We start from the raw sequence: 21,337 nt of genomic DNA, 5'->3' as shown, positions 1-21,337 counted from the left end.
GAGAGAAAGGGCATAAGTTTGACCTTGGAGAATGAGTACTGCCGCTTGGTCATTCGCAGAGGGGTGGATAATCTGATTAAATGTGGATGGGAAGGCGTAAACATTGTGTTATTAATTTTAGTTTATGATGAGTTTGTTTAAGCCGAAACAGCATTTGTTTTGTAAGTTAAATAAGTGAAAGTTTTGTAGGCATATTTAAATGTTTCGTTCGTTCTCACATGCACCCATTTGTATTTTAACTTGTTTTCTTTGTTGGAGCATTTCAGTTCCATTAAATTAATAGTAACTATACATGAAATACGCATTTTAAAATACTTGATAACTCGGATATCCACGCTCTAGATTGTATACTAAGAGCCAGAAACACATTAAAACTCCAGAGTTCGCATTATACTTATGCTAGATTGAAATCCTTGCCGGTCTCGTGGTACAGTCATCAACTCATACGACTTACCAACATGCCCATCATGGGTTCAAGCCCCGAATGGACCGTGCCTGCCAATACATAGGACTATCCTGCTATGGGGGAAAATCAATAAGTTTTGTCTTTTTTGTCAATAAGAAAGCCAAGCCCACAACTGGTACAGGCAAGTCTTGACCGACGACGGTTGTTATGCCAAAGAAGAAGAAGAATAAGACTGAAATCCTTAAATAAGTAAAGCCATTCATACCGCCGTAAATAACAATTGGTTTAAGGTGAAGTGGGTAAAGATTCTATTAATAAATTGTAAAAATGTATTATTCACCTAGCTAAGCTCGCATAAGTAAGTAATAATTATACTTATTATAAAAGACGATTAATTCTCTTTGTGATGTACGTCTTCTTATGATCCACATTCTCGCGATTTAGACAATATTTTCCAAAATTTCAGAACTGTAGTAACAGGTTGGCTGATAAGTCCCCGGTCTGACACATAGATGGCGCCGCTAGTATTAAATGCATTTTTTTTATACACAGTAGGACGTCGATTATCCGGGGGCGAATAACCTATAGTTATTGATTAAAATAATATTCTACTAACGATTTATTGATTGATTCAAGGTGAATTAATCATAAAACTAGTAGATTTTTTAATTTTTATATGAATTTGACATTTCTTGGACCATTATTCGTGCAAATCGATTAACCGGCAACCGCCCGGTCCCGAGCTGCCCGGATAATCGACGTTCCACTGTAGTACCAACCTTCAAATGATTCGTGTCAAAATTTGACGTCTGTATGTCAATTAGTTTGTCTTTTGTCAAGCAACTTTTGTTATTTTGTTGTTCCACCAAGACAACGCACCGTGCCACAAGTCATTGAGAAAGATGGCAAAAATTCATGAATTGGGCTTCGAATTGCTTCCCCACCCACCGTATTCTCCAGATCTGGCCCCCAGCGACTTTTTCTTGTTCTCAGACCTCAAAAGGATGCTCGCAGGGAAAAAAATTGGCTGCAATGAAGAGGTGGTCGCCGAAACTGAGGCCTATTTTGAGGCAAAACCGAAGGAGTACTACCAAAATGGTATCAAAAAATTGGAAGGTCGTTATAATCGTTGTATCGCTCTTGAAGGGAACTATGTTGAATAATAAAAACGAATTTTGACAAAAAATGTGTTTTTCTTTGTTAAACCGAGGACTTATCAGCCAACCTGTTAACGAGCGCTTGGGCTTGTGGTACACATTCGAAATTTTATAAAATTGGCATGATTACATATATTTGAACTAAACTAAATGTTACCGTTTTGTAGATAAATAATCCAATTTCTATTATCCCACGGGCGTAGTATATTCGATCGGATCGGCTACAGCCAGCAGCAGATCGTGGATTAAAATATTAAAAATTAAAAACTGCAAAGTCCACTAATCAACAGCCAAAGCTAAAAAAGCAGTCCATTCCATTTACATTGCTCAATTATGCAACGAAAAGGGTACGGCAAGACGCCGCCATTGCCCGGGAAATGCGATACCCGTTAAATGTCAGCCATTATGCCATGATTCGTCACGAGCTCTAAATAGTTTGGCCGGTTGTCTGTCAGGCGAACTACCGTGTCAGATACCATTTACGATCCCTCGACACTTGCCATTTGGGGTGGGTAATGATTGTAAGAGTGCCATTCCTCCTGTCGGAGTGGTTCAATTCTTGAGACTGTTGAATACATTATTACTTCTGAGTACAAACTCAGGAAGGCCAAAAATGGAACCGAATTTATTTCTACCAAAGAATGATACCTAGAAGAGCACATCGGCAACGCTCTTCATAGGAAAGGATAGTTTATGTACCAAAATATTAAAGAGCTTGAATTAATATCAAAAAAAGAATAAAACAGACAGACGCGCAATACATTCCCCACTGATGAGGTAAAGCGCGAAGGATCTAAAGTAAACCGAAGCCAAGGACACCTTACTTTGGTTGGTGGAAGGTTCTCAATCGAAGTGAACGATTGCTTTAATTAAATTCCTTCTTCTCTTCACTTGGCTCCCCCCCCCCCACAAAATTCCCTTCCATCCATGCCTACGTAGTGGGACCAATTACACCTTGCGTGATAAGAATGCGGGTGTTCGGTTGGCCGATGTCGGAGAGGGCGAAAGCATCCGGCCCGGGGAAATGAATATTCGATTCGCTATCGGAAATCGAAGAGATAAAACAAAACAAAGCATGTTCTTCCGGACGTGTCAAGTCTTTGCTACAATTATTCTACACCAAACCCCCCCAGCTATAGGGGGCGGAGAGGCGGGACAGTGTTGGTGGAGGGATTTGTGTTACACGAACGTCTTCGTCGTGTCCATAACCGGCTGCCGGCAAGTCGTTCGATTATCTATGAGACGAAGGGCGAGTTTTCGATTAAAAACTGATCAGATAAATCTACTCGCACAGACCGACTGACACGTTAAGTGAGGCACTTGTGTGTGCGTGTAGGAACGCAAGGAAAGCGCATGGTATGGTAGTGGTAGGGTCGTATTTCCCACGTCCACGGTGGTGACAGTCGTCGCATGCGGCAATGCTGACGCCTGCCTGCCATCGTCGTCCGGATGCTGGTTCACTTTCGGTAAATCTTGATAATGGTTGACGATAATGAGGATACTATTGAAATCGGCGTTGGCTTTTCTGTCGGGCCAGACTGTCCTCCAGCTCACGGGTACATCACCGTAGGACGAAGATGATGTACGTGCATCTACAGGCGGTGAGAGCGAGCCGACTTTGTTTGGTTTTGTTTTCACCGCGCACCGCGTGGCGCTCGTGGGCGGCAGATGGCTCGCTGAGGAGATGTCAGTAATCGATAAATAATTATTTACCTTCCCGCCTTGCTCGAGCTCGTGCTCGTGCGATTTTGCTGCAGCCAAACGTGACATCAGTTTTCTTCTCACTCCGCGGCGTTGCTTTCCAGGCGCTGCTTGATTTGCGAGAGCGTTTGCTTATTTTCTTTCGCTTTCATCGCATTTTGGCCATCGTGTATTTTGGCGGTGCAGAAGAAGCTGGATGAGTATTTTTTCTTCTTTGATTATTTGATGAGAAGAAGATATCGCTCAAATCTATAGATTTGATTTCAGTTTTTTTGTCTTCGCTTTTCTTCGCTATGCTCGAGACAGTCGTTTGTTATTTAATACACATTTTCATCGGTCGTTATTACATTTAGGATCCGCTTTCAATACGATTGTTGTTTTTGTTTTTGTTACTGTTCGTCTTGTCTCTTCAAACCTCATAAATTTGTCTTATTTTGTCGTTTCTTTTTTTGCAGAGATAAGGAGATCCGATCTTATCGACTTGATTGTCAATTCCCCCTTACAGCAAAAAAGCATCATGGCAAAATCAATTGACTTCAATTACGTTTTTTAGCTTGATTTAGTTCAAATCATGATAAGGTACGTTCCAGAAACGAACAAAGCCATCAATGCTTTGATTGAAGTTTTTTTCACACTGGTAATAATGTTTAGCCATATTTTGCATATTTCTACCTTTTTGACCTTTTCCAAAGAGCTGTCTGTAAACTACTTATTCTCGTGATACTAATGTGCAGTTCCTGAATGTCAAAACTGTCAATTCATATTTGTCAATCTGAGAGCAATCTATGGATTGGATTGGATCTAATAGCAATCTGTGCATAACTAAGGTTTCCTTTTCAATTAAGAAATGCTTCAACGTTGTTCATAAAGGTTGATGGTTACAGCATCCGTTCAATAATAGTACGAATGTTGAATGAGTACGTGGCTAATACGTTCATTCAACTTTCAATAGCGTTAAGAGAAATTGTGTTGTTTGAGCCTAGGAATATGTGGTCAAATAATGTAATTATTCCCATTTCTTCTACTCATACTACAAAAAAAAAACACTCAAGATGTATGATACATATTTTGAGAAATTTATACACATTTTTTACAACAATCCTTCTCAAAAACTGTTTAGCAAAAAGAGTATTTAAGCAAACATATGTTACAGCGAATAATGCATCGATCGAATCGGAGATATGCTAGGTATGTTTGCACATGGTGTCTTTATGGTGTAAAATTTCCCATTCCTCGATAGGACAGATTATCATATGTGTGGATATCAAAGAAGAAGTTGCAGCTTGTCATTCATGGTTGACCAATACTGACAGCAACTGTAGTGGAAGAAATTTTAAAAGGTGTGCATTTTACTTCATCTAGTTAAGTACCATTGCTATTAGAAACGCTAATAGAAAACGCAATCGTATAGGAAAATTCTAATGCATAATTGTTTGCGTATTTATGGTAAAAATAGTACTTTTAGTTAAGTTTACTTTTCTTTCACAATTCTTTCACTGTTGTTTCATTAAACACCAACGCAAAACGATATACACGTCCTCGTATAGCCGCTGGAAAACAGCTAAGATTCTTGAGGATTAAATCCCCACACTGGTTGACAAAAAAGAATGATGTAGTGCAGTGTTTTTTGCTTCGCATCTTGAACACATGATTGTCTAAAGCAATCAAAATGTCTCCCAAGTGGACCTGTGCTGCAGGCACCACCGGTCGCATTAGTTACCCATGTGAGATGTGTCACGCTACGCCCGAGGGTATTATTATTCTCGCATCACATTCCTTGCATGATGCATCCCACTTGCAGCAGCACACGGACAGCAGCAGCAAGATAGAAAAAAAGCAGATGGACAAGTACAAAAAGCTCAACACTCTTCGTGCAATTGAAAATATGAATTGCAATGGAAACATTCATTCTCATGCACCGCTTCGGCAGCGGGAGTTCTTTCATGGTGTTTCTTCCCGTGCTTCCGATGGACGACACCGCTGACATGATGCGAAAAGAGGGACACATTTTGAGGTATGTGCAGAAAGGAAGGAAAGCTCATACACACATACTCAAAAAAAAAAAAAATTCTCAAAACTACAACCGAGCGTTGAATAATCTCGACACCCAGGGGACTAACCTCAACATCGCCACCATTACCATTCGCATAATAATAATGCCGGCAGTTTGGAAGCAGCAGGAAGCAGCAAACAAGAAAAAGCACGAACGAATAAATGCATTTGCTTATTTTTGTTTCACCAGCACTCGCTGCAGCAACCGTGCGTTATTAGCATATACATGTGTGTCAATGTGTGTGTGTTTTTATGTGTAGTGGAACCGTTAGAATCACCCGGGGAGATCATCGTCGTCTAGACAGTCGTACGACGGCAGAAAGGTGGGAGGGAATACTGGGCAACACATACTACATACTAGCAAAATTTCATTTAGTTTTCGAATTTATGTCACTTTAATCCTCCCGAGGAACTAGACGAATAGCGTCACCGGTTGAAGAATGGCAAGCATGTAGTATAGAGCGAACCACACGGTATGGTTGGAAAGCATTTAAGTATTTGAATTTAAGTACTCAAAACACGACGGAACGGGCATGGTATTCAGTATGCCCGGACAAAAAAGGTTACTGCTTGTTAACATAATCTGCAAGACAATTAGATGAGTGTGTGAATTTTTAAATTTTAATGCAAATTTCGTTTGTATTGATTCGAATCCGGGACACTTCTATGAAGCTGCTAAGAGATAATACTTAACAGTAATATCTACATAAAGTCGCTGTACTGTTGGCAGAAATGGTAAAAGATATAAAAATCAAATTTTAATTACTTTATTGAACATATTTTTTATAACATCAAACTAAATAACTTTACGAAACATATTTGCAAAACATCTTAAAATTTCAAATTCAATTAATTTTATTAGAACGAAAATATTGTAAATAATCGATTAATCATAGAACTAACATAAACAACGATTTTTAGCGCAATATAGGCCAACATGTTTTAGTACTAAACACTTTTTTCTTTTACAGAGTTGCGGGGTAATGTTAAACGTCAAAGAAGGAAAAATAATGTAAAACCAATTTTTGACCAATAATTGCCAAAGCGTAATTAATTTAAAAACTCTAAAACTAACATCCCTAGAATGAACAAAAAATCAAGAAATTGTTTTACAGCTTTCCTGTGCTCATTCTTCACATGATTGGGGATTTTGAATGACCCAGGGTGCTCGTGCAAACTGGCAACCAAGGGTAGAGTGACATGAAATTGATGAGTTTTCTTATTTGACCGTCTAGTGCTACTACCCCTACCGCGTCCTATCGCTACCTTCAACAACCTGCCGAGCAGGCATGGATTCAGCCCAGCGGCTTATCACTTATAGAAATTGCAAACATGCAAAAGAAACAAAGTACCGATGCTCAACACCATTCCAAAGCTTTTACGCCCGAAAAGGAAATGCAAAAAAGGCAGGCATTTTTTAACACAACAAAAAGAAGAAAAAAATGGCTGAAACCTTAACGCGAAAGCTTAAATGGAGAGGAGATTTTGCCCTCAGCTGTAATCAATCTTCTCGCGCAGTGCAGGAGGGAATGCTTCTGTTTCATCTTTCTGTCGTTTTCTTTCCACTCACAGACTACTGCCAGCGTAGGCCAGTGGTGTGCACTAATGGAAGGCTGCTCGAGCTGGGCGTCCAGGGTCCGGAAGGCTTCGCTGCAGTAATACAGTAATTGAGCGGTGAGATGGAACAAACTGAAAAAAAGTGTATAAACATACAAACAAACCCGGCACAGGATGCCAGCACTCTGAAGCAGCCCACAGCTGAGAACTGACAAGTAGCGCTACTGGTCGGGAGTCGCGGAACGCGGAGCAATGATTTGCTAAAAACGAAAAAGATTTCACTTTGAGTTATCGTTGACTCATAAATCTAAATAAATGGTGCAACGTTCAAAGATGCGGCCTCCCATTAGGCGAAGAGTCTAGGATTAGTGGCGCGAATCAAATGCAGAAAACATGAGGAAAAGATTTGAGATATGGAAACGAAGTGAAAGGAAAAGCAAAAGTGGTTTTCTTCGTGCGCGTATTGTTTGCAAGACGGAAATTGCTTTTAATGTTTGGAATGAAAATCAACGACAGAGATAATGTGGTATGAGTGAAGAGACCGGAGCGATAAAATAGTGAAGCTCATTTGAGTGATTTGGCATTGCGATAGCATACATGTAGGCGTTTATTAGCATGCTTAGGTTAACGCAAAAGGGCAGCGGATAGCGTGGCTATTATGCACAATGCAAGCGATCGGTGATCCTGAAATTAACCTAAATGAACCGGAATGGCTGTTGTGCCATGTGCTTATTAATTTAAATATTTGAACAAGAAAAAGCTTTAATAGGGTCACAATAAATTTTACAGCTTTATTGTCATTTCAGTTCGATGAAAAAGTCCAGTCGTATTTAAATGTGGGTAAAGTTATAACTGTCCTATTTAAAATACAGTTGAACGCTTACAAATGGATCGGAATGGAATCGGAAACAAGAAATGAAAATTTGTGGTCAGTTTGTGACTGTTTTTACTACGATTTCTGCCCTTTCTTGGAGTTAGAACTGTGGCACAAAAAGCACAATTTTGCAAAGCGAAGGCAAATGAAGAAAAGTATCGATTATACCCATTGCAGTGAATTGCGAATGCGTTCAAGGGTATAGTAGCGCTAGGAAAGGACACCCTTTAAACCGTTACGAGTCCGAAAGGATTATGAAGAGAATTCCAAGCAACTGGGTTATTACTTCAACCGGAATGTCGTCCGGTGTTGCCTTGCCCGGAAGTCTCTCCGAGCTTCCTGAAGTTATACGATTATTCGTTAGCATAGAAGCTGAAGAAAGGCCAGAGGGATAGAAAGAGATAAAGCGGTCGTGAAATAAAATAGAGAGGAAAGGAATGCCGTCGATATTGTAATTCACCGAACATCCGACGATGTGTCCCTTACAGCAAAACCACACCAAAGCATTGACGGAAGGTTTAGGAGGATGTGCCTTCATCGGTAGCTTACATTTGGAACCATCGAATGCCCGACTCGTCTTTCCGAGTTCGTGCACACTCGAGCGGATTAAGGATATGGCTTCGGTTACGGGGTGTAGTGTCTTTCGCGAACTGGAACCACCGGCTTCCGGTTGCCGTTCTTTCGCGCATGGATGGCGCGATTTTACATCCGTGTAGCGTTACGTTCTACGTGTTTGTATGAGTGGCGGCGTTCGATAAGGATTACTGGCCCACTGGAAAAAAGGAGTTCACGTTCCCGGCCGCCAAAGAAGTTTGCTTCTCTGTTTTTTTGTTTTGATTTCTTCTATCATTTTCGTTTTATATGTAAATCCACCGGACGAAAGGCGCACACGGAATGGAACGAAATGAATGAATCCATCGCAAGCGAGCGCGGGAGCAATTTAAAGCGCAGGAAAATCGAATGCACGTTGGAATGTGTACGCAAGCTTCACTTTGAAAGTGGGACTTAAGGCGATGCTGCCGCTTCCACAGCGAATACAAAATTGCTTAACTTCCTCTCGCTCGGTTGAATTGGCCGAGTGGATACGGAAAGTGTTGTGAAGGAAAACAAATTTCCTCGTTTGCAAGCAACCGAGTGTAATATCAATCGTCAGTGGCTTTTCAAGCCATCGAAGCAAACACATCGAAGGGTTTAAAGTGGCATGGAAAGGGGAAGCTTTTCCTTAGAGGAAGGTTTACGTCTGTCGTCAAGAGTGCAATTGGAAGATTGACTTGGTACGCGATTTTCTCAACAACTGAAGCTAGGAAAACGATTGCATTTTCTAAGGTCCTTGAAAGAGAACAGGTCGAAGCGTTTAGAGTAAAATGACAGAAAGCCATGGGAAAATTTTGACAGTTAAAGTGAACATTGTTTATGTTTAGCGATGGACGTTACTATGGAGTTAATGAGATTTTTGTTCAGCATTTTGCACTCATTTTCTTGTAGAATATTATAAGAATTAGCATCTAATTAGAATATTACGTGGCTGATTCAATCCAAGGATCTAATTTATCATTCGTCGCCGGTTTATAAAAAAAGGACGGTATACATATTGTACCAGTGTGTGTCGATTGGATGTTCCATTTTATTCTCAGTGTTTAATTGAAAGTAACTAGGACTTCTTTTACCCAGTTCGAACATGTTAAACTTTTCGTTTTTCCAGCAGGACCGTTGCAAACGGTAGTGGTTTGTGGTCACGGAATGGCAAACAATGAAAAAGGTTATAAACGTTTCTGAACACAGAGTAGACTGCAAGTACTTCTCCTTTATTCTCCAGAAGTGATTGACCGCAAGAAATTTAACCAATATAATCTTCCAAATAGTAAAATCGTCCACTTTTCCGCGTTAACTATTAGCCGTTTGTTTGTAAACACTTTTTCATGAAACTGTCAAAAGCGACCTGAAAATGGCAACCTAGCAACAGCCCTTGCATCGACCTGTTCTCCTTAATAGATCTTGGTCAAGATAGTGAGAGTGGTAAAATACATCATGTAGTGAAAAGAAATATGTTTAACCGATGAATAAAAATATGTTTAATTAATAAAATTTGATTGGGGAAAAAATGTTCTCAATAACAAAGATCGATATTAGCAAATAAATGTAAAAATGCAATATAATTATTAACCGACTTCTACTTTTTCTTACCAATTAAAGAAAATAAGACAATTACGGCTAATGGCTTTTCTTATTTGCTAAAATTAATAAGGACAAAGTAGTGTAAACATCTTCAGTTTATAGTAATCTTGGGTTTGTGAGCATCTTGGGTTTTGACAAATACGATGTCCGAAGAAGTGACAGTGTGCGAGCTGTCAAAGCAGAGAAAAAGAAATAATACTTTGGGAAAAGACCTTCTCCAATAAACTCCTCGTGAAAATCCTAAAAAATCCGTGTATATTATAGTAGCAAATATTTGCTTTTATCTTCTTTTGAATTATCTAGCAACGAACTTTACATATGCCTAACCTTGTTTGGCCAAACCGTGATAATCATTACAGGGGTTTAAAGGGTCTCATAATTTTGGGACAACTACTTGCCTCTTTCCAACTGGAAGTGTACTTCATGTGATGGAAATTCATATTCCTTCATAATCCTAATGAGGCTGTCCAAAACTAAGTTCCCATAGAGTTTAAATCATAACACATACAGGGTTTACAGGTTTCCCACGATTTATTGATCAGTTCCCATGATTTTTGGTGCGTTCCCACGATTTTTTGATCGTATCCCATAGATTTTTGGTTTGTTCCCATAATTTATTGGTATTTTCCGATTGGATATCAATAAAATTGGACCAACAAATTCTGGCAAAACTGCTAAAAAATCGTGGAAACGCACCAAAACAATATGGGAATCCACCAAAAATTGATGGGTGCCGACCAATAAATTGTTGGAAACCCTGTAAAATTGACTTCCGCTAACAAAAAGTCAAGAAAGCGTCTAAAAATTATGTAAACTCCTGGCCCTGAAAACCCCTGTATTACTCATCGTACATGACTCAAAATTGATTTTTTTTTAAAGTGCGACATTGCGGCATGATGAACAACACAGATTATAAATATGAAAAAGGTAATTTTGTCTGAAGTTTTAAGTATTAACTTAACTGTACATAAAGTTCAACAATAATGTCGAATTTTGCAACACAAAACACGGCGTTGTAAAAAATACAGCAACAATTTCGTAGAGCATACGTTTTAAAAAATTCTTCCTCAAAGGTTAAAATTTAAAAAAAAAGCAACAAAAAATCTTTTTCGTTCCCTAACTCATTACCGTCTAGTATACGTCAGTATTCGATCAAATCAAAAGTGGCTAGGAATCAGAATTCTTATCTGAATGCTAGTTATATGCTGCGTCGGATTGAAGATCATTGCGAGCCGTTCCAAATCGAACGATGTTATCTAAAATAAAATAGATTGAAAAAGTAGATGGCAAACCGTGACCAACAGATACACACAGTTGTCACGATTGGGCTAAGCAAACCTGATATCCTACTAAGATTGTGTGAGAAATGCCATACCAAACTGACGGAAACAGCAAGGACAAGACATTCGCTTTTGAACCCAACGGCAAAACATGATTCGCATCGCTGTTTGCCTCACCATGTCATCATCAACGCACGATTCCGGCGAAGGTGTGGATGTGTATTTTCACTCAAACAAATGAAAATACTATACCGTCGCGGGGTCAGCCGGCGGAAAATCGATCGCTCGTTGGTGGAAAGGAAATCAGTTTCACGCGTTTACGGCTCGATCGATTGGTCAACTGTATCCAATACCCTTCCTGGTCCAACAATGTGGAAGTAAAAAAAAGAAAGATGAAAAACACCAGAAAACTGGGGCACAAAATCGATAAAGAAAAGGACATCCGAGATGGGAAAGAGAAAATCTAACGTATCCTGCCGTTCTCTTTGCATGAGTGAGTGATCGAAACGTGCTTGAGGATTCGGTTGTTCAACCATATAAAGGCGACCGTTCTGTGCGTGTATGTGTGTGTGTATGTGTGTCTGTGTGTACGAGAGTGATGCTTTAAGGACTTTTTGTCTCATATCGATGGATTTGCTGTAAGCAATAGGAATGCAGAGAATCTATTCTATGAAGAAGGACAAACGGACAGACGCAGAATAAATGCGTTGCTAGTGGGGATAATGACGGAAAAAGGAAACCAAAATCATCTACACAAAGGATTTTGACGCATCTCCAAGCTGTTGTACAGTGACACAAACACACATACACACGCACAAATACACATCTGCCCATCCTTGAGTGTTTCTGGCTGTAATGGCGGGGGGAATGAATTTCATTGCCAACGCCCGACAACTTTGGGACTTGCTGGGTTGAAATTCTTATGGGAAATGGATGGGCAAGTAATGGCGCTCGGGTTCGTCGATGCGTGGCACGAAAATTGAAATCAACAGCAAACTTGAGAATGTGTAGGATATGTTTGCCAGATAATGATGATAAACCGCCGTTCCGCACAGTTCGGAGAGCTTCTGTGCTTGAGTCGGAAAGGATATATATTTCCCATGCGTGTTTGCTGCTCGCATGAGAGATTTCGTACAGTTTGCTTTTGGTTCGTACATATAACGCCACGATGCAGAGAAAAGTGAGATTGAAAAATGTTACAACGCAACTAAATATAACCGACATATTTCATTTCACATTAGGCGCTTTATATAAAGACGTTAAAACTTTCTCCCGACTAAAAAGGGCGCGCGATATGAATAATTTCTACTCACCATCACAACCACGGCAGACTTTTGCCGATGGTTCTCGATGAATGCAACCCACACCAGCACACCTATCAGGCTGTACGCCCCGAGCGTGGCCAGGTTGCGTGGATCCGTAAACGATTCTACCAGCGGTACCGTTCCCATCGTCCAGTCGCAGCAAAGATCGCAAGGGAACAGTAGCAGCCACAGGTTGACTGAGACGAGATAGTTGTAGGACAGCTGCCGGGCTGGTGTTACCGCTACAGAGGCTGGATTGTCGAATCTGAAACAATGAGTAGAAAAACAAGATAAATGTAAATGCGATCCAAAAAAGTAAGAAAGTTTAAAAGAAACTTTATAAACGTTACGGACAATAATATAAGAGCGGTCGAAGGCATAACAAATGGCGCAATCACGTTTACACTACGCTACCATGGGATGTCCCATTCAACCACACTTATTGAATGCGGAATGTCATAAACCAAGCGACAGTTGATTAGTTGATCACCGTGCCCTAATAGCACACTCCATGGGCGCGTGTCAAAGGTCCCGTCATAAAGCAAAATCGCAAACACAGCCAAAAACGTTTCCACCGATGCACATACACGTGACGTTGCCATTCGTCGGGATCGGAAAATGAAAGAGGTCGCAAAATAATATGATCGATAGTAAACCTCATATTTTTACGAGAATGAAATTAGATATTTTATTGCTCACGGGTGTAGCACACACGGTTAAATTGGCCTTCCCTTTTAGATGGCGCATGAAAGCGGGACAGTAAGAATCGTTGATGAGAGTACAAGCGGTGGCCCCCGGGTGGCTGTGCAATGTCGTACTCCGTCGCACGTCGTAATCGTTGGTGACATGTGACATCGGGGAGGACGACTTGGAGTGGCTGAAGGATAAAAGAAGCAAAAGTGACGCTGAGCCAGCGCATGGACCGAGGAGAGAGGGCAAATCTCGCCATTTCCTTGCTGGTGAAACCATCTTTCTGCACTTTCTACTCCGTCTGGTCGCTAACCGGCACTCTAACCGTGTGTGCGGCACAACCATGCTAAGACCTTCATCCGGTGGCAGTAGCGCAACAAAGTAACATTTCCACGAGCCAATCTCGTCAGCATTGGAGTCACAACCGTTTTGTGAAGGATTTTTTTTGTTACCTTTCCTTCCCCTTCTCTGCGTGCGCCAGCGCCAAGCGGGAGTGGTACTTCTGGAAAGCACCTCTGTCAGCGCAATAAAAGGTAGCAAAAAAGGAAAACTGAAACATTCAACGCACGCACACAGGTTGTTCCGGCGTTCGGCGGGACCGAACGGATCGGGGCCTCACGGACGGAATCCTGTCACCGCCGCAAAGGAACCAGAGGAAAGGGCAGTGTGAATGACAACGGCGGCGCGGAAAACAGTTATCCTTGACGATCCTTGAAGCGGTGGGTCTGGGACACTACGGCTGCACTGGGGGGAGGAACGAGCGAACCGAGCCAAGCTAGAGAAACGAAGCCATCAACGTTTTTGCTATTGCGCGATTTCACGTCATAAAACTACCATAAAGGTTAATAATTTTCCCGCCCGTGTACGCACGAGCTCTTCCCGTGCTCCGCTCCGCGCGTGCGGGTTTTGCACGGCACGGGACACATTTCACAGTGGATGGAAGGTTGTGAAGTGACAGGACCATTCCTGCTGTCATGTTTGCTTACGCGCTACTTGAGCAGGCGTGAGCGGACTGCGAGGGGACTGCTGGGTGCTTTGTACAGCCCTGTGCGCATATTACGCGGCGTATGAAACAAGAGTTAGTGGCAAAGTTTGAAGCAAACAGGTGTTAGAAAAAATAGCTTGTTTCAGTTTGATAGTGGCTTTAATGCATTAATAACTCTTGATAAAACTTATTCGAAACACTTATAGCATTTCCTATAACGATTTTTAATGCAGACAGGCAACAGCGAGGGTCTTTTTGGTGGGGTATTAACATACACAGGACGAAAAAAATAATTATAAAATTATATTTGATCGTTTAATCGATTCCTCTAAATTAGATTTCAACAATTGTGTACAAACAATACATTTTGATTTTCGCTTAAAATGTTTTTTGATGGAAATGTTATTTGCTATTGCGCGAATAAGTTTAACTCTCTGCACTGCCATCTTCCTGTTGCTGTTTCCTTCCCAAAAATGCCTTCCATTCTTTACGAGACGGCGCATAGTTCGCATCCGTGACCATTTACCAACCGTACGGTGGGAGTGGGTGGGCCCGGCAAAAGCTAAAGGTGCTTCAATTTTGCAGAGAGTTAAACTTTTATTAATTTGTTAGGCAAATATTAAAATCATATTTCAATACAAAAGAAAAGATGTCAATACAAAATATCAAAGAATTGTAGAATGGGGAAACCACTAATAAATTACCAGCAATTAATCGATGAAACATTTTACGTGATATAGCCGCGATGAAAATTATAGTTTTTTTTTCTTAAAAATTGAATAAATTATGTACTTATCACAAATTTTACGAATCTTTATTAATTTTAGGAACTAAACATAATACGTTTCAGTAAAAAAATGTGCCCAATGACTTGTTAACATCATTAATGTCAGTAATCAAAAATGAAAGGAATGAATGCCCCAGCAATCTCGTTGCTGCTGATTGTTTGCACTCGACTGTTGCCCGTGTATGCCAGGCGGTATGCATCATTTCGCCGCCACTCGAGGTCACCAGCAAACTGGAGTGAAGGTTACCCTTCAAGCACGATAAAAATGCTCGATTGCCAAATTGAAGCACCTTTAGCTTTTGCCGGGCCCACCCACTCCCACCGTACGGTTGGTAAATGGTCACGGATGCGAACTATGCGCCGTCTCGTAAAGAATGGAAGGCATTTTTGGGAAGGAAACAGCAACAGGAAGATGGCAGTGCAGAGAGTGCCACGCGTGTGCCGAAGTGTGTGTTGGTGCGGTGTAGTAAAACATAAGGGCTGAGAGTGCAATAACTTTCGGTACATTCACCACCAGGGGGCAGCAGCGCGGGTCGGCAGATTTTCTGTACGTTTCACTCCGATTCCACCGTTCGTTTTATGGTATGGAAGCTTCTTCTGCTCGAGACCGTAACCGTACGCGCGCGGGCAGTTTAGTTTCAGCGTGCTGTTTCGGTTTGGACGCGTGGTACGCGCACGCGACATACGCGGCGGTGGCGGCGGAAGGAAATCAAATCATTCCAGCAAAATAACGTTTCCAATCAATTTCCTATTATAGCGTCGAATAGTTTAATGTGCCGGTGAGCTTGCTACCTGCCAGGGAAGAAGCGGAGACCAGCTGCCGGGTGGAATGGTGCTGCTGCAGTAGTTGCCCCCAACACGTCGTTAGTGTCAACGCGACTGGCGCAACGTTTTTCGCACAAATCCACCGTAAACTAGAATGTTGCAGAACAACAGGACACCCACCGACACACCGTGTCATGTTTGTCGTCGCGAAAAATAAGCTGCGGATGAAAGCGGACGGCGCAGTATCACGATTAGATGCTAGATTGTTGGATGTCGACTCTACTGACGGTTGGTGTGGTTGCAAATATGCCACTCAGTCAGCAGCAGCAGCAGCAGCTAAGGCAAGCGAAGGTGGAGTGGCACACGAGGAAATATTCATTTTAGTTTTCCACCGAAAAAGCAGCACGTTCTGCGAACTTGTCGCTCCCAAAATGAGCTGTCAATTGGAAGGTGTGCGCTTTTTCGGCGGTTCTTTTATGCTCATGTAGTAGTGCGTGGAGAGCATCGCAAAACTAAGATCAGTTTACCCGGAAAAACGACGAGGCGGCAGCCAGGAAAACTAATCTCACGGAAGGACACTGAAGCGACGGGCTGGGCGAAATCGCGCGTAAAATTATATGCGAATATGGATACGTGGAAGAAGCTGAACAATGATATGTGTTTGCAAGTACGGCGCCGTGTGTGTAATTCCTACATCGGAGCACATCTACACAATGCGTGTCTTTAACGGGAGATCCTTTACCAACGTGAGCCCAGAGTTGAGGAACCGAACGGCGTTGGGGGCGTATGAGGAGGTGGGGTGAAGTTATTATGAAAACGAGATTAATTTACTCGCACGTGCAAATCGTTATAACGCTTAATTGAAAGGGCAGCTTTTCGTGGAATATGTTTGAATAAACACTGTATTTAATTAGACTCAGTTTAATATGAACCTTTACTTCAGAATTGAATTGGTATGGTCTAATAGTAATACGTATTAAACATCTTTTCAATAATTACTATTTTAAATTTTTTTTTTGAAAATTGTCTTCTAAAAGAGTGATAAATCCCGGTGATTCGTGAAATATTCTCGAATCGATTCCTGACTTTTACATAGAAAACTTTCGAAGCTGTACAAACACGTGTCAGGAATTGTCAGTGCTCGAGCAAAGTCGACTAACGACACTCCTGAATCTAATTCTTCTTATTTTGGCTCAACAACCGTTGTCGGACAAAACCTGCCTGTACCACTTGTGAACTTGGCTTTCAGTGACTTATTGATTTCCCCCCATAGCATGATAATTAGTCAGGCTTAATCTATTCTGATCTCGATTCGATTCGAGTCGAGAAAATGAACTCCAAAGTGCACTTTTCCATACAGATCGTCGATATATCTCGATTATAAGAACAGAATACGCCTGAGTCCTACGTATGGCGGCACGGTTCATTTGAAGCTTGAACCCATGACGGACATGTTGGTAAGTCGTACGAGTTGACGACTGTACTACGAGAGCGTCGAGGCACTCTTGAATACAGAAGATAAGATTATAATTAATATCACCAATTATAGTTTTACCGAACGATAGCAGAACAGAAAATACTATGGAATATTGTTAAACGTGTTAATTAATGAACATATTTATAAAAAAAGCAGAAATGATTTTCGCATGATGAACATAAAGAAACTCTTTCTTCCAAATATAACCAGTTTACTTGAAAAAAAAAAAAAAAAAATCCCGCCTTTTTTACGGAAAGTTTTCCGTAAAATTTGATCGTGTGAAACAAAATGATTAGTTTCATTTCAGTACCATCGTATGTTGTTGATTTAATGTGTGTTTTAAAGTTCTAGATGCTTCTTCCCCTTTTGACAAACTCACAAGCAATCCGGGAAGAGCAAGCCTAGTACAGTGCCATTCTATGCAACCGAACCGTACTCTATGGCAAACATCATCGCCCGGGAAGGAGATTGTGTTGTTATCATAAATCAAATTAAAAACCTATCGAAAGTTAAAGTTTTCCCTTTTTCGGGTGGAATGTGCTGTGTTGATACAGTCGGCACAAAGTCCCAGGAGCGATTGCAGAGCAGGCAAGCACACGTGCAAAAAGTATATCAAATAGGGGCGAAAGTGAGAGTATCGGAAAGAAAATGGTGTAGCGAAACATGACGAGCAGGCCATACCATTTTCATACAGGGAGACACGTATCCTGCCAGTTCGAGCTCTTGGTACCTCTTGGTCGCATTTGGTTCATCCATCCCACCGACCGGGATCCGATGGAAACTGTGACCTATGATCTCCCGTTTTATGCCTGTTTCACATACAAAAAAGCGGATCACGCTAGATCACTCGCAACGGAACGGGGTGGCATATATTTTGCTTATTTTATTTCGAGTACCCTCGTCTTCCTGCTGCGTTAACCCGCCACCGATGTAAGCTTGAGCGCGAGTGTGTGTGTGTGTGTGTGTGTGTGTGTGTGTGTGTGTGTGTGTGTGTGTGTGTGTGTGTGTGTGTGTGTGTGTGTGGACGACCCTCGTCAAAACATGAAACATAATTTATGAACCAGCAAGCATCACATGCTATCAGCTCCCTTCTTCAAGCCCTATTATTCGCCCCCTTTCGACCCTTTTCTTTTTTTCTGCACATGAAGAGGTAGTAGACGGAGCTTTCTATCGTCGTTTTTACATTGTCTCGTTGTGGAAGTGTCTTGACCTTATTCTCCTATCGGTATGGCGTGCAGGGAAAGACATGCTCCCTTTTTTGTTTGGGATTGTGCTCGGGACAACGAGGTGCAAAGTGAGACGAATCGGGTGACGAAACGATGCGTCACGTATGGGAGAGATTCTTTATTTTGCGGCCCCGCACCTATGGACACATTCTTGCTTTATGATTCACTAAGCTATTCCGTAAGCAAATGAACTCTGCACGCGAGAGAGGCTAACGATTGCCGAGCGGTGGTATTGCACGCGCCCGATTCAAGGTTTCGTGTAGGAATTTTATCCGATTTTGGTTCAACGGTTCAATGCGAAGGCACTACATGGGAATCTGCTTGACTGGTCAATCGGAAAGGTTTGGGCATGAGATAAGCCGATTTTTCACGGCTCTCCGAAGCTCAATGATTCATGCAGCGCCGGCGGCCGACCAAGAGGAGAATTACAATCCACTTTTTGCTGCGTTATTTATTCGGCGTGAAATAATTCCATCGTGCAGGGCGCGTTAAATCAGTCTGACTCATTTTTGCCAAACGCACCCGGCGTAAAATTCCGGCCGGTACATACCATTTACGAGATGAGTGGGAGTGAACGAGAGAGGGTGGGTGTCACATTTTTTTGCGACACGTCAAACAATTTCCGTGACCGACTGTTTTGGGCCTCCGCAAGGGAAGCACGCGGCGTGTTTCATCGGCATGGAGTTTTGGTAGTCTTTTCTCTCCTTTTTTCCTGCTATGGATCCTGCGATTTGCACCGTTCTTGCCAAGCTCTCGGGAGGTTTTCTGTTACATGCCATTGATTTCGGTCACAGCGGATGATGATGATGATGATGCCGGTGGTCGTTGTGGTGGTGAGGTGTGCGATCGACCCTTCGGTTCGGATGCACTTAATGGAAATTTAATCATCCGCTACTGGGGATTAATTAATGTTTAATGAAGCCTTTCGTTTCGGTCGTCCCAAAGGTTTGATGATTCTTTATTTTCGGATGGGATACGGTGCGCAATCATACCGTTCGGATCGATTTCCCTGATGGAGTGTAGATGATCAACGATGTCTTATACATAGGTATGGAGGATAACGTCGATAAGAGTCAGTCATACGATCGTTGATGGTGAAATTCCCACGAAAGGTTTTGACATTTTGTGTCAAACTGGAGAGTTGTCATTGAGACGAAATTGATGTATTTTTTTGAATTTCTGTGCTGATAATCGTTACAAAGATATTTCCATAGATTCCACAAGTAATAAACTTTATATTCACAGATATTAGACAAACGACTATTTCGACTTATGTCTTGCTTTGGGACATTTTTTCTGTCCCAAATACAGTCGTATCTCGGGGGACTCCTATAGTTAATTTTTCAATTTGACGGTTTTACGCAGCATAGGCGCCTTTCACGATACTAACAAGCTATTTATATGGAGTTTGATCGTTGACGACTGAAATGATGTGAACTCTCCACACAAAACCTCACACCAAACTATCCTACGAATTTCTGCCTAGATTATTTCAGCCTCAAAGCTAGAATTAGATTCGAGTACCTGCTCGAAAAAATAGAATGAAATGGTGGCGGAATCTAGAACCAAAGTGTATGTAGCCATACACTTAGCACATACACATACTTAGCAGAAATTGGTCTCATCGAAGATTGTTCTACCGAATCAAAAATGGATGTTAAGCTGTTCTGAGCAATATTTCACGTGTTTTGTGAATTCGTCAATTTACCAGAAACGCAACGAGACCATCTGGTCTACATACACTTTCGAAATTTGTATGCAGGGGTTGACAGATGTCCCCCACAATGTCGCCCAGCAGAAGCAATAAATATAAACCTTCTAAATACATAAACCGCGGGATCCACCTTTGCTGGAGTACGTGTTAAAATACTTCGGTGCCATTTAAAGGGAAAATTTTTAAAATCAAAAGCTTGTAATAACAAACACAAATCACAATTTTCTTAAATCCTACGGTGAACCGCTAAGCTGTCTTAAATTGACTTTTGTTGTCGAACGTTCGAGACACAACGCTGTAACTAATGGAGGTTTACAATGATGTAAATTTGGAAGCACTAGAAAAAAATATGTCGAGCAAAGACTGCCTCGCCAAATTGGAGCAAAACCGAAGACCACATCTTGTTGTGGTCGAAATGGTGATGCACTTCAAGCTTAACGATTGCTCTCATTGCAAAACGCACAGAAAGAAGTAACCGCTAGCTAAAAGTTTCATACAACTGCTAGCCGGTACAAGAAACAATGGCAGTTAGGGTGAAATGAGTTGACCATTGCTTGCAACATGTTCCGACAATGGTCGATTGTAGCTGGAACGAAGGGGAATGGCGAACCGGTGTCACATGTTAACAGATCGATAGCGGAACAAGCGGCGTCGGTGGTGTTTGTCCGTGTCCAGCCAGCGATGACAGAGCGTGTGTTGAAGCTGGGGACGGATACGGAATGGTACTGGTGTGACCGGTCTGCAGTTCCTTCGCAGCACAGAAAGACCGTAATCCTAATTAAATTCTCTCGTATCTCTCACATCGCAGAGGCGGGTTCGAAACCATGTCGGGACCGTACCGGTCGTTTCCTCGGTCTACCAGCTTATACGCGTATGTGTGTGTGTGTGTGTGTGTGTGTGTGTGTGTGTGTGTGTGTGTGTGTGTGTGTGTGTGTGTATGTGTCTGATTTTGAAGTTTGATATACGACCATGGGCATCATGTTCACAGCTCCCGGCGCTTTCGCAACATTACCGCACCCAGGTTGCCCGCAGTGACCCTTCGGCGCATCGTGTCATCCAATCGATAGCCGATGAGCATTGTTGTTTATACGGTGGACTATGTTAAACCAGCCCCCTGGTACGTTTATCCCAGCCCAACACCGATGCACCGTATCCTTCCACACCGAGCCGGTCTGTCCTTGTGCTCG

The 21,337-nt window shown here is 41.9% G+C and overlaps 1 protein-coding gene across 9 annotated transcripts in view; it reads right to left on the bottom strand.

Annotated features, from left to right (window-relative positions):
• Positions 1-21,337, bottom strand: part of LOC120900027 (protein O-mannosyl-transferase Tmtc3) — a 147,739-nt gene that overhangs the window by 6,086 nt on the left and 120,316 nt on the right. For all 9 annotated transcript variants that reach the window (XR_005739135.1, XM_040306510.1, XM_040306511.1 and 6 more), the window contains one exon: positions 12,516-12,771. Coding sequence is in view for 8 of the 9 variants with exons in the window: in XM_040306510.1 (XP_040162444.1) it covers positions 12,516-12,771 (256 nt within the window). In the remaining variant the exon portion in view is untranslated. The remainder of the gene's footprint in view (positions 1-12,515; positions 12,772-21,337) is intronic.

This window comes from Anopheles arabiensis, chromosome 3, assembly GCF_016920715.1.
Source record: "Anopheles arabiensis isolate DONGOLA chromosome 3, AaraD3, whole genome shotgun sequence".
NCBI lineage: Eukaryota > Metazoa > Arthropoda > Insecta > Diptera > Culicidae > Anopheles > Anopheles arabiensis.
The sequence above is the reverse complement of the archived record's forward strand: the minus strand, read 5'-3'. Positions and strand labels throughout refer to the sequence as shown.